Here is a 13,023-nt window from a genome sequence, read left to right as displayed (position 1 = left end):
TGATGTCACTAACCCAGGAAGAAGCTCGTTGTAGTCCCTACCAGCTGTTTGTTGTAGTCCCTAAAAAGTGATTTCTGTAAAAGAAAATATCTTCCTTTGCATTGAACTTTGAGCGTCATAACTGCAGATGTTGTTTATGCTCTAACAACAACATTACACACTAACTAAATTAAAAAAGTGAAATCATAATCAAGGACCCCTTTAAAACAAGCAACAGACCATGTCTGCCGGGCTCTATGATTTTGTAGGAATTATAAACAGGCACTAAAGAGAGCACCTATTAAAAGCAATTTGAAACAATGGGGGGGACCCAATTTGCCTACACCGGGACACACCAAACCAACGGTCGGCCGTCGGCGAGCATCTGTCGGGTTAGTTTTTGTGGTGTGTTCCACATGTCGGCTCTCGTCTGGCTCACATCGGCGGCAGCTTGCCCTGATACAGCATGTTGAATCGGCGTCGGGGCCGTCGGTGAGAGTGGGAACTCTGATTGGATGTTCAGTTTAGTGAACGAGTCAGTGCACGAAAATTAAATCTCCATTTTAATGATGAATATAGACTATTGATACCTGCTAATATAGACAGTTAATTCCTTACACGCAAGCGCAGAATGCACGTGCAGTCGGCTGTAGTCTGTGCTGTGTGTTCAAGCGCAGCTTTTTGGTCCAGACGCAGCCGACGCCGACACGAGAAGGCTACAACAAACAACTCTTACTGCGTGCACCGCAACTGGCTTTTAAAAATGGTGGTTGAAATAAAATACTACGTGGAGTCAAGCAATGAAAATGCTGCATAAACTCAACCAATCAGCATGTTCAGTGCCCCACCCCCAAAAGTTCCTGAACTCAAAGTACTATTTCACGAGCAAGGACTTTCTGAGGGGGAATTTTTACCCGGAACTTCATTTAGACCCTGGTTCCTGCAGTTGAAACAACCTCCCCACAGTCCCTAGCTCCTGGGGAAAGTTCCAGCGGTGAAAACGCGACTATAGTACCAGACAGCGGGTAAAAAAATGGCTCTTTCATAAGCCCCACAGGGGAGAGTCACAGAAGTAAAGAGACCATCAGCAAGGAAAAGAGAGATGGGGGTGAGAGCTTTTTTCTTCCTTCTAGCCAAAATCATGGCCCTCAGGTCCGATTCTGGCATCCTCCCTGTGCGGTACCCCTTTTCCCACTGCTCCTCAGAGGAGGGGCTTGAGCCGCCACACTCGCCTTCTGTTCCTCCCTCCAGGAACTCGTTCCCGGAGAAGGACGAGAAAGACCAGAAGGCTTTAGAGGAGCCTGGACCCAACAAGGGATAAACTTCTTAAAGGCAGCCGACTGCACTCTCGCCTCCCTATACTTCTCCAACACCATCTCAATGGCAGTGCCAAAAAGTCTGGAAGGCAAGACTGGGGCATCGAGAAGGTCGGTCTTATCACTTTCCCTGATGCCCAACAGACTGAGCCACAAATGCTTCTCCACTGCCACCACAGCTGCCATGAAATGGCCAATTCAGCATTGAGATAGACCCTCGCCTTGGTCCAGGTCTTTAAGTAGGTCGACCTGGTATGCCTGCAGCACCGTCATGGTGTGCAGAACGGGACTCTTCAAAGATGAGGATGTCCCTGGGGAGACATAGCTAGCCAAATTCAACCAAAGGCATTCGTCCATAGCCCTGCTCACACATCCCCTTGATATTCATGTAGCTCGAATTCGAAGGGACTGTGTGAGCAGAGTACGGGTGTTTCCATGAACCTGCCACCACAGTGTGCAGGTCCGGAAAAAATTAAAGGCTTTCCGGAGCTGAAGACTTGTGACGCGGCAGATATCTCTCATATGCGGGGCTTTTATATGGGACTTCAGACTTGGCTGTTTTTTTCTGAAACGGACTCTACTTCCTCTGGACTAGAAGTGAGCAAACTGCTCTTATCCAGCCCAGAAGAAGCTGCTATGCGGGCTTCCGGGCCAGCAAGAGCTGCGGAGTTAGTCGGAGAAGCAAGGGAACCCCCTTCAAGCTCCATCTGAGATCCCCACTATCATGGGGATCATCATCGTGCTTCCTCAGCAGATGCAGGACCGAAACGACAGTGCTCAGAGGCTTCACCCCCCACGCTCATAAAGAGAGCCAAGCGGGAGCGGAGTTTTCTCACTGAGAATGTATAAAAGTGAGTACATTCAGCCCCCTTAAAGGCACGTGCTCCGCTCCTAAGCAAATAACACAAAACTCGTGTCCATCTTCAGGAGTAATAAAGTGTGGACACGGGGAACACATCTCTTAAACAGTTTGTTCACCATTTCACACAAACAACAAGTCTTCATAGCCACAATCACACTGCTTTGTTACACAGCACACACACAAGCGGCTTCCTTAGAGGCTCAGACATGGCATGAATGTATTTACACAACAATTATAATTGCATAAATTATGCTAACAGATTATTGTTTAAATGTTAGCCTATATTTTTGGTTAATTAAATTAAATATGCTACTTTTAAATATGAAACTAAAACTGCCAGTAGGTGGCGGCAAGTCACTGTCTTAAAGGGTTAGTTCACCCAGAAATAAAAATTATTACTCACCCTCATGTCGTTCCACATCCATAAGACCTTTGTTCATCTTCAGAAAACAAATTATGATATTTTTGATAAAATCCAATTTTTTTTCCAGTTGATGCAGTGAACGCAGTGAACGGACGTAAACATGGAAGTGCTTAACTGCTTTCAACTGCGTACGAGACTGACAGGGTAGAGAAGAAATTGTTGAAGTCGTTATTTTTGTTTTGTTTTTGCACACAAAAAGTATTCTTGTCGCTTCATAACATTAAGGTTGAACCACTGTAGTCACGTTGACTATTTTAACGATGTCTTTAGTACTTTTCTGGTAATTACGTTGCTTTCTATGAGGGATAAAAAAAAACAACAACTTGGATTTCATCAAAAATATCTTCATTTGTGTTCCGAAGATGAACGAAGGTCTTATGGATTTGGAAAGAGAGTAAATGATGAGAGAATTTTCATTTTTGGGTGAACTAACCCTTTAATGAGTGAGGTGAATCCTTCATTCAACCGATTTATTTAAAATGCTAATTCTTAGCAAAAGACTGTATTTATGAATGAATGGGTAGCCTTAAATTATTTACTCATCTGATCTGTCATATGTGATTCTTTAAGGGGAAAAAAAACACTGCATTGCTCAGAGACGCAGCGGTTCTGCAGTTTGTTCTATTTTCTTTGACGGAGCAAAAACAGAAACACTATGTCCTACGCCTTCTGTATTCAACTCACAAAAAAGCTTGAGAATGAGAATTCTGTCATTTATTACTCACCCTTATGGCGTTTCACACCCGTAAGACCTTCGTTAATCTTCGGAACACAAATTAAGATATTTTTGTTGAAATCCGATGGCTCAGTGAGGCCTACATAGGGAGCAATGACATTTCCTCTCTCAAGATCCATTAATGTACTAAAAACATATTTAAATCAGTTCATGTGAGTACAGTGGTTCAATATTAATATTATAAAGCGACGAGAATATTTTTGGTGCGCCAAAGAAACAAAATAACGACTTACATAGTGATGGCCGATTTCAAAACACTGTGTCAGGAAGCTTCGGAGCGTAATGAATCAGCGCATCGAATCAGCGGTTCAGAGCGCCAAAGTCACGTGATTTCAGCAGTTTGGTGGTTTGACACGCGATCCGAATCATAATTCGACACACTGATTCATAACACTCCGAATCTTCCTGAAGCAGTGTTTTGAAATCGGCCATCACTATATAAGTCGTTATTTTGTTTCTTTGGCGCACCAAAAATATTCTCGTCGCTTTATAATATTAATATTGAACCATCAGATTTCAATAAAAATATCTTAATTTGTGTTCCGAAGATTAACGAAGGTCTTACGGGTGTGGAACGACATGAGGGTGAGTAATTAATGACAGAATTTTCATTTTTGGGTGAACTAACCCTTTAACTGACGCAACATCAGTTACACTTTGTTCGTAAGTTGAATATGAAAGGCATTCTGGCGGAAGCTAGATATTTTACTTTGTAACTTGTTAAATACGGATATTTTTCTTACACAAACGCATTGCTTCACTTCAGAAGGCCTTTATTAACCCCCCGGAGCTGTGTGGAGTACGTTTTGCTTTGGAAGGAGACACTTTCTTTAGCTTCATACTCGTTGGTATCGTTCACTGCCATTATAAAGCTCGGAAGCGTCAGGACATTCATTAATATATCTCCGATTGTGTTCATCAGAAAGAAGAAAGTCATATACACCTAGGATGGCTTGAGGGGGAGTAAAGCTTGGGGTAATTTTCATTTTAAAGTGAACTAATCATTTAAAGCCTTAATGGAGCTGTTTAAGGTAGCCATGTGATCACAAATAAATTGGAGCAGACATGACTTAATATGTGTGTCCTTCTGTCACGTGAAATAATGATAAATACCAGTTTGCGAGTGACAGGTTGCCCCGCCCTCGCGGCAGTAAACACGTCATCATCAGAGATGAGATGTTACTGAAAGAGGGCAGGGGAAGTTACCTTGATTAAATATTATGAGGAACATGAATTAAAAAAAAACAAGAATTATTCAGTGACCTCTGATCATCCACTGTCAAAAGGACTTAAAGGTGATGCGTGAACACGTTGTCTCTGCGCATAGTGTATGTTTAAATGATTTCACTTTTTAAATGAAATAATTTAAAGTTTTTACAAAATTGTCGCCTTTTGATGTTTCCTCTTCCCTGGAGGAACGTGTGGTGGCAGCAGGTGTGGCGGGCGGCGTTGTGACCGCTGCTGGGGACGCGCAGAAGAAGACGCTGTCCGAAGCGTCATTTCCGGTTTAGAGAACCGCTACCAAACAACAAAATGGAAGGGAAAAACAATCTAGACGATCTGGATGCTCGCCTTCAAGTTCTCGAAAAACGCGTTCACGGGGAAAGAGGAGGAAAAAACAATAAGCCAGTGAAGGTGATTCGCCTCAGACACGCCTAAAGCCGTTCTCTCTGTGTGTGTGTGTGTGTGTGTGTGTGTGTCAGCTGCGGACGCACTCTGTTTCAGCACAGTGTTTATTGTTGTGGATTTGACAGATCATATTCACGACATAATAGCATTCATTCTTGTTGACAAATTTAATGTGCATTAGTTGTGTCAGAAATTGCATGTTGACATGTGGTAGATGTTATGATGCAGTAGTGAGAGCTGTTTATTTTGCGGGCGTGGCAGCAGACACATTACAGTAAAAAAATGTGGAAATAAATAATAAAATTAAATTAAATGAATTCATCTGATTAAATAATTATTAAAACAATAAACATTTTATTAGGTAGGTATAGGTAGTACTTTTATAATTTAAATAAATTATATTGTTCCTAACCCATGCAATACAATATAATTTTTTAGAATATTACATAATAGAAACTAAATATTTTCCAAATAATATTTTAAACACATTTATAATATTCATTTTGTCATAGTATGAATTGGGTCTTTATACATGAAAACATATAGCTGACTTTTAAATCTTAAGATGGGGGTCCTTCACACAAGGATGATCATATTTTGGGGTCTTTGGCATTTAAAAGATAGAAAACCCTTGAACTAACACACAGACTAGTGCACATGTACCGCCACTCACTTAGCATTCACATACAATACCATTTTTAATGTTGGCATGAAACGGTAGTTGCGATACTCTTTTCTTGAGTGAAATGGCTTCTCAAACAAGAACAAATGTAGGGCGGGGCTTGATTTTGTCCATGAGGAATTGATTGGATGGTTGTGGTTTGCTATTGGTTGATCTCATGTGAGTGACAGGTTGCCCCGCCCTCATGCCAGTAAACACGTCATCAGAGAAGAGATGTCGCTGCAAGAGGGAGGGGAAGTTATTTTGATTAAACATTACGAGGCACATGAATTTTAAAAAATAATAAAGTGTCATTGTGACTTTAAAATGGTTTTAATCAGTAAATCAGACATGTGCAAGCTTTTAAGTTAAATTGATATAAATTTGCAATGCTTTCGTGGAAGTAATTCCTAGTATTTGTGTGAATGCAGCATAAGGGAGTCTGATGGAAACAATGTGCCAGAACAAGGCTCGAAACTGCAACCATTTTAGTCGCATATGCTTCCTAAATTTAATGTTTGCGACCTCAAAATATATTTGGGAGCATTTGTGCGAGTGCAAATAATTGTTGAGGTGCGACCTGTTTTCATTTCTCTACAAAACGTTCGCTGTATTACTGCACCGTATGTGTCTGCTGTGAGCTGATGCAGTAACCGGTCTACCGTTCTGTCACATAACCAATTAAACTTCATCTTTACGTTTTTAAGTTTAAAGCAGATTTTAGTTTGGTTAATATCAGCAGTCATTCACTACCTTTCGCGGCGCTCCGTTGTCACGTGACAGGGAGCTAACTATCGCACAAAATACAAAGAGCTGAAAAGAACACTGTTACACAGGGCTCGACATTAACACTTTAGTTTGTATATTTAAAACATGTACAGTTAAGCAACATTACATGACCAAGAGTAGGCCTGCAGTTTTCCTGAATATCCTGAATAAAACCATCACGATTGAAAATGTATCATACATCAGTTCAATAAACCATTAAATCACTCACATTTTAGACGCAATAGTGACTGTTTTTGTTCTGTTTCAGCAGCGAAAATAGTTCCAAACAAAGATCACAGCAGAACCATCGCGCATTTCATGACAACACAATCGTTTTTTCATTACTGAATGATTCAGCATTTTGAACGAATCGGTTGAGTCAAATTCAGTGACCCATTCATCAACAACTGCCTCATTCTTGAATGAATCATCCGTTTGAATGAATCGTTTGAATGAATGACTCAATGACTCACTCCTTCAAACGGTCACCTGTCGCCACCTACTGGTGGTTTAGTTTCTTCTTTAAAAGTATCATTCTTTCCAACATTTCTTATTTGTATTTTCAAAAAAAAAATTAAAACAATCTCATAACATTATTTAATTCCGCTGTAATTTTTCAATGTAAATTATTTCATTTGACTGTAACAGCCCTATAGTGTCTTATTATTGTAATTGAATTTACTGATCAAATTTAAGAATTTAAAATGAAAGATGAAGCAATAAGATTAGAGAAAAAAGCCCTTTATAAAGGTAAAAAAATGCCCTTGGAGTAAATATCACAAATATGCAGATTTAAATGTCAAAGTTGAATGAACACTGATGAGAATATTGCTTCAGAATAAATTATTACAACACAAGAATCCTATTTTTTCCAGACAAACAACTTTTTTATTCGGACAAGCGAATGACAAGGCTTTTTTAGTAGTGGTGCGCCTAAATTTTTGCTGGTGCTCCTAACTTTTTGAAGTTGGGAGTACCAGTGCTACCAAGTAAAAAAGTTAATTTCGAGCCCTGCAGAATAGCAGAATTTCCTGAGCATTTTTCTGAATTCTATTACAATTATTAAAATTAGTTCTAATTTCGAGATTACATGGAATATTTGTACTTTAAAAAATAATTTGTTATGCCTCATTTAAAACAAACCAATGAAGGCAAAAAGTTGATCAGAAGTGGTGAACTCAGAAATGGTTAACAAATGTTGGGAAGTCCATGTCCATTTGCAACTATTCATATATAACCTGATTAACCTTTTGCTGAATTTATAATCTGTTTTTCCTTCCTTCCTTCAGTGTGCTGAATCACTCACAAGGATCAGTGGTGCTCTTGCAAACACCGCAAACAAGAGAGAACGCGTCAAGATCCTTCACAAGAAAAGTGAGTCTCCGAATTAATCAGCAATGTTTGTGATCAAAATCCTATGAATGTTAATAATATGCATCATCACTATTTATCAATTTATCTTTTCTATCAGTTGAAGATTTGCTGAAGTATTTGGACCCCCAGTTCACAGACTTCATTGCTGTGCCAGATGCAATGAAATTGGAGTTTATTCTAGCAGGTTAGCGCTTTTTTTCACCCATGTATATCAGTGATTCCCAACTGGTTTTGCTTCAGGACCCTGATTTTACATTGGACGTAAAGTACCATATTTGTGAATTGTATAAATATAAATCAGCCCTTCAGGTCAAACATTGAAATTTATTAATATTACTATGGACTGCCATAGGCCTATATGCACAATTATTAAATGACATAGGTTGAATAAGAAAGTGCACTTTTTTTTTTTTTCTAAATAAGTCCTGAACTTCAAATGAGTCATGATTTTTGCCACCAATAATACACTGCACAAAACACATTGTATTTGGCACAAACCATGAGTTTATCCTTATTGCATATGAACCTGTATTTTATTGTAGTCTGTATAGAATTGTAATTTTTTTTCATGGTTTTGTAAGAATGAGACTGAGAGCATGTCACACTGTCTATGCTGGATAATTTGACCAAGTAACAGATGAATTTCCAGTAAAATACTGTATAGATACCTTGGGCCACACAACCTATGAGAAGTGTTTTCTCCTCACTTTTAAAAGTTGATAAGCCTATTCATTTTGCTATCCTGACTCTAACTATATGGTTAGTTGTAGGGCTGGGTATTGACACAATTTTCATGATTCGATTCGATTTCTATTCACATGCTTGCGATTCGATTACGATTACGATTCGATATAGATTATTTTGGATGTAGTATATCAGTTACAGTACATGGCAAATTTTCTAGAGGAAAAAAATCTCTCAACTAATGCTGTAAACTACACATGGGAGTCAGTTGGTATTACTTTACTATAATATCGAAGGTTAAAATTAACTTATTTATATGCAAACACTTAAATTACACTCAGTGATTTTTTTTTTTAAATAAAGTTTAGAATTACATAATCATATTTCTACTCCAATTCGTTCATTATAATGATTATAATGAATATGTAAAGGTGCATAGCTATATTTATCAGAATGCTGCTTTCTAGAGTTCATTTTTCTAGCTGACTAATGAGTTTATGGTCACTGAATAATTTTTCTGAGGTAAATGTGACGTTACGTGACATTGTTTACAAGCTGTTTTATTGACGTCTTTCTGAGGTTGAAACACTGATTGAGCTATTACACGAGACATGATACGGATTTCGCTAAGTTGTACTGTATATTGTAACATACCTTCAGATGTTTAGTCATGTTTATTTCGCGCTGTAACTGGTATTAAAGCGGAGGAGAGGATGTTCACGTGCGCTTGTGCTGCCGCTTCTCTTTAACTGAGGCGCTAAAGCGATCTGTCACGCCACATTAAACAGCGCCAAAACGGTATTTATTTTTTGAATCTCATAATAAGATGGACGTCATTTAAAATATGAGACTTTGCTTCATATCAAAAGTAACAAAGCACAAAGATTATTGTGATTTATTGGATGGGAGGCGCGCTACATGTTCTGTTCATTCATCAACTGAAAACAGACTAGACTAATCGATTCTTGGGATTTAAGAATCGATATCGGTTCGTAAAAATGAGAATGATTAAAATCGAGAAATCGATGTTTTTTACCCAGCCCTAGTTAGTTGCATTTTATTTTTTGCTTTTAGCATTGTTTCCCTGTGCTGTCACATACCTGCAAGTTGGGATTCACCAATTGAGCACCACTGAAGTTTATCAGATGTTTTTGTAAAGATTTAATTCTTTCCTCCTCCTACATCTACAGAGGAAGAGTTCTTGCGTTCCCAGGCCACATTGTTGGAGCAGGTACACAATCTGCAGCCTCTTCTGGACAGTAACCACATTAAAGGTAAAACACTGACTATTGCTGTATTTGTCAAGTATGTAAGTAGCTTTGTTTCCATTCACCTATTTTTATGAACATTTTGGGATATCTGCCGGATTGAAACGCCAAGATGAGCATAAATTCTGAAAATGTGCATGAAATAGTTATGCGCTTGTTTGAGTTGGATAATTTTTTTTATCCGATAAGAAAACATACGCATAAACTATGTTGGAAACAGATTTACTGAATAAATTCCTCGATGCGCATTAAAAAAAAATGGGGCGATGGGACGGTATACATAGACTAACCAGCGAACCGATCTTTTTGCACAGCATCTAAAATGCCTGAGCAAAGTCTGTCGCCAAAGTGGTTCGGTATAATTACATTTAACGACTGCGTTCCCAAACAGCAGGCACCTGCCTCCGATATGCGTTTATTGCGCTTCGTCTGTGCGCTCTGAGATGCAAGTAAGTTTTATATACAAAAGTTATTATATACAGTGGCTTCACCTACTTTTCTTAGTGATATTAAGCACCAGTTTATCAGGAAGTGACGATTTTGTTCTCTTTGACTCACTGGATGGAAACGCTGCTTTGTTTGCAAATGTTTTATGCGATATTCCAATTTTGTGCATAAGTTAAATTTGCAACTTTGGTTTGAAACATTTCTTGTGACTCTTCTTTCAGTGTGACTGAGGTTATCTGGATGTATTATTAACAACACTGTGTTTTCCCCCCTCTCATCTTGTTTTTACAGCGGTTCCAGAGTTGACCACTAAAGTGCAGAGGTTGTCACAAATTCACATTCAACAGCAGGTAACAAAAAAATATTTAACTAATTTTTTTTCTACCTCCATTATCTTCTGTGCTCTTTTCTAAGGGTGTAAGAAGTATTGAGAAAATGTACATAAGTTAAAGTACAGATACTCTGTCCAAAAATCTACTCTAGTCTACATTTAAAGTACTTAAAGGGTTAGTTCACCCAAAAATGAAAATTCTGTCATTTACTCGCCCTCACGTTGTTTCAATCCTATATTAATTTCTTTCTTCTGCTGAACACAAAAGAAGATATTTTGAAGAATGTTAGTAACCAAACAATGGATGGACCCCACTGACTTCCATAGTAGGAGAAATATACTATGGAATTCACTGGTGACCATCAACTGTTTGGTTACAAACATTCTTCAAAATATCTTCTTTTGTGTTCAGCAGAAGAAAGAAATGAATTTAGGATTGAAACAACGTGAGGGCGAGTAAATGATGGGTGAATGATGGTTTCCATGGGTGAACTATCCCTTTAAGTATTTAAAGTATTTTACATGTTCATCTTTCTTTAGTGTGTAATGTTGCTGTTTGAGCATGAAAAAGCTCTGCAAAGTTACAAATTCAAGGGGAGTTATTCTCTATATCAGTGTCACTGTTTCTGAACTCCCTGAAACGCCTCCATTGTAGTCTTGAGTTTTCTTCCGGGAACGAACACACAATATTCCTTATTTAAATAATTCCCACCCAAGGCATACACAGAATAAAGGGGCGGGGCCTCACAAGTACAATACAGATTCCAAAAAAATAATAATTATAGTAGTGAAGCACTATTACTAAAATACTTCTTACACCTCTGCTCTCTTCATATGCACATTTGTAGGTGGAGTGGAGTAGGGTTTTCTTTGTTTAAAAAAAGGATTATATTATATATGTATATTAGCATGTAATTTTCACCATCACTAAATGAGAACATGTCGTGAAGCATGCTGATTCTCCTTCCTGTACAAATGATCCTTGGTTGATTTCCACAGGACCAGAATGAAGAATTGTCTGCTGAAGTGAAAAGGCTGTTTGAAGAATACAACAAAATGGTATCCTTACTTGCAGTGAAGGTTAAAAAAAGACTCCTACTTAATTATATTTGACTGCTTGCCATGTGTTCAGAACTCCCTGCAGCTGAAAACACCGCACAATAAGCTCATTTGTGAACATGAAATCTTTCGCATGAATGCCTTACTATCCTTAACCTCTTCACAGATGTTTCTTTTATCAAAACAGTTTTCACAGTGGGATGAAACTCTTCGGATGCTGGAAGGACCCAAGCAAGGCCAGCCAATAGATTAGGATTGTAATGCTTAGATTGATGGTTTATTGTAAAATGTTGCATTTAGCTCTCTTCATTACAGATATGATTAATAAAACAGCACTGTCATTCCTAAACATACCTTGTTGTATTTAAGTGTTGTTTAAGGCTTTTGCCTACTCCTCTTACTGTATTATCAATAATTAAATGCTCATTACATTTGTGTTTACAGAAATACATTTCTGACATTCTACTACCATTCTCCTCTGAAGTAAAGACTTGGGGAACTCGTTTTGCTTTTTAATTTATTTATTCCAGCAGTTGTGAGGATGATGTGCATATGAAGGTGGTTTTTTACTGCCTTTACAAAAGTTGCACTTCCTAAATTACCATAAATAAACCTGAAAGTACCGCTGTAGTATTTGTGTCTTTATTTTATCTAGAATCTACCTTCTTGCATGTTCCTTGAGATTCACTTACAATGTTATATATGTTACATATATAATGCATACACTATATATAAAATACTATATATATATATATATATATATATATATATATTCTGGAACAAGAACAAATGTAGGGCGGGACTTGATTTTGTCTATAGGGAATTGATTAGATGGTTGTGGTTTGCTATTGGTGGATCTCATGTGATTGACAGGTTGCCCCACCCTTGCGCCAGTAAACATGTCATCAGAGATGTCACAAGAGGGAGGGGAAGTTATTTTGGTTAAAGATTACAAGGCACATTAATTTTAAATAAAAATAAATAAATAATGATGAGCATGCATAAACCATTTATAATAAATACTGCAATATTCCATAAAAAATAAGAAATGGCAATTTTGATTTCATGGTGACTTTAAAGGTATCAGTATATTGAGAAAGCTGGGTAATGTTTTAAATAATTTGCATTTATGAAAATAAAAAGTGTAAATTAACAGTGTCTTTTAGAAACTTAGGTTGACCGATAAGTGGCTGATATAGACTATAATGATAACGAAATTATATTTTCAATAAGAACAACAGTTTGTATGGTTACAGTTATATAATGATAAAATAAGCTTTTATTTGTCAGTGTTTAAGAAAGCAAAAACAAAGAAAACTACATTTAACACTTCAGTATCTTCAGGATATATGAACATTTTATTTATGAAATGGTTTGGAGCCAGATCATTTCACTGAAAAATAACTGCACAGAAAAATAACTGTATAAGACATGCTTTATCTTTTTCACATCTCATTGTCACTGAAATATAATATCATTATATCA

General features: G+C 37.6%; 1 protein-coding gene across 1 annotated transcript; it reads left to right on the top strand.

Moving 5' to 3' along the window:
* The first annotated feature begins 4,749 nt into the window (after nucleotides 1-4,749).
* dctn3 (dynactin 3 (p22)) lies at nucleotides 4,750-12,168 on the top strand. The gene is made up of 7 exons (XM_051866373.1): nucleotides 4,750-4,952; nucleotides 7,665-7,749; nucleotides 7,847-7,933; nucleotides 9,624-9,707; nucleotides 10,440-10,498; nucleotides 11,479-11,538; nucleotides 11,705-12,168. Exons 1-7 carry the CDS (start codon nucleotides 4,851-4,853, stop codon nucleotides 11,789-11,791), a joined length of 564 nt encoding a protein of 187 aa, XP_051722333.1. The 5' UTR covers nucleotides 4,750-4,850; the 3' UTR covers nucleotides 11,792-12,168.
* Nucleotides 12,169-13,023: the final 855 nt, after the last annotated feature.

The sequence above is a fragment of the Ctenopharyngodon idella genome, chromosome 16 (assembly GCF_019924925.1).
Source record: "Ctenopharyngodon idella isolate HZGC_01 chromosome 16, HZGC01, whole genome shotgun sequence".
In the NCBI taxonomy this organism is placed as follows: domain Eukaryota; kingdom Metazoa; phylum Chordata; class Actinopteri; order Cypriniformes; family Xenocyprididae; genus Ctenopharyngodon; species Ctenopharyngodon idella.
The sequence above is the reverse complement of the archived record's forward strand: the minus strand, read 5'-3'. Positions and strand labels throughout refer to the sequence as shown.

Excerpts from the sequence above, each read along its gene's own strand:
- dctn3 (XM_051866373.1), top strand. The coding sequence starts at position 4,851 with ATGGAAGGGAAAAACAATCTAGACGATCTGGATGCTCGCCTTCAAGTT. Across the intron at positions 4,953-7,664 it reads AAAACAATAAGCCAGTGAAG|TGTGCTGAATCACTCACAAG; the intron begins GTGATTCGCCTC and ends TCCTTCCTTCAG. Across the intron at positions 9,708-10,439 it reads GGACAGTAACCACATTAAAG|CGGTTCCAGAGTTGACCACT; the intron begins GTAAAACACTGA and ends TTGTTTTTACAG.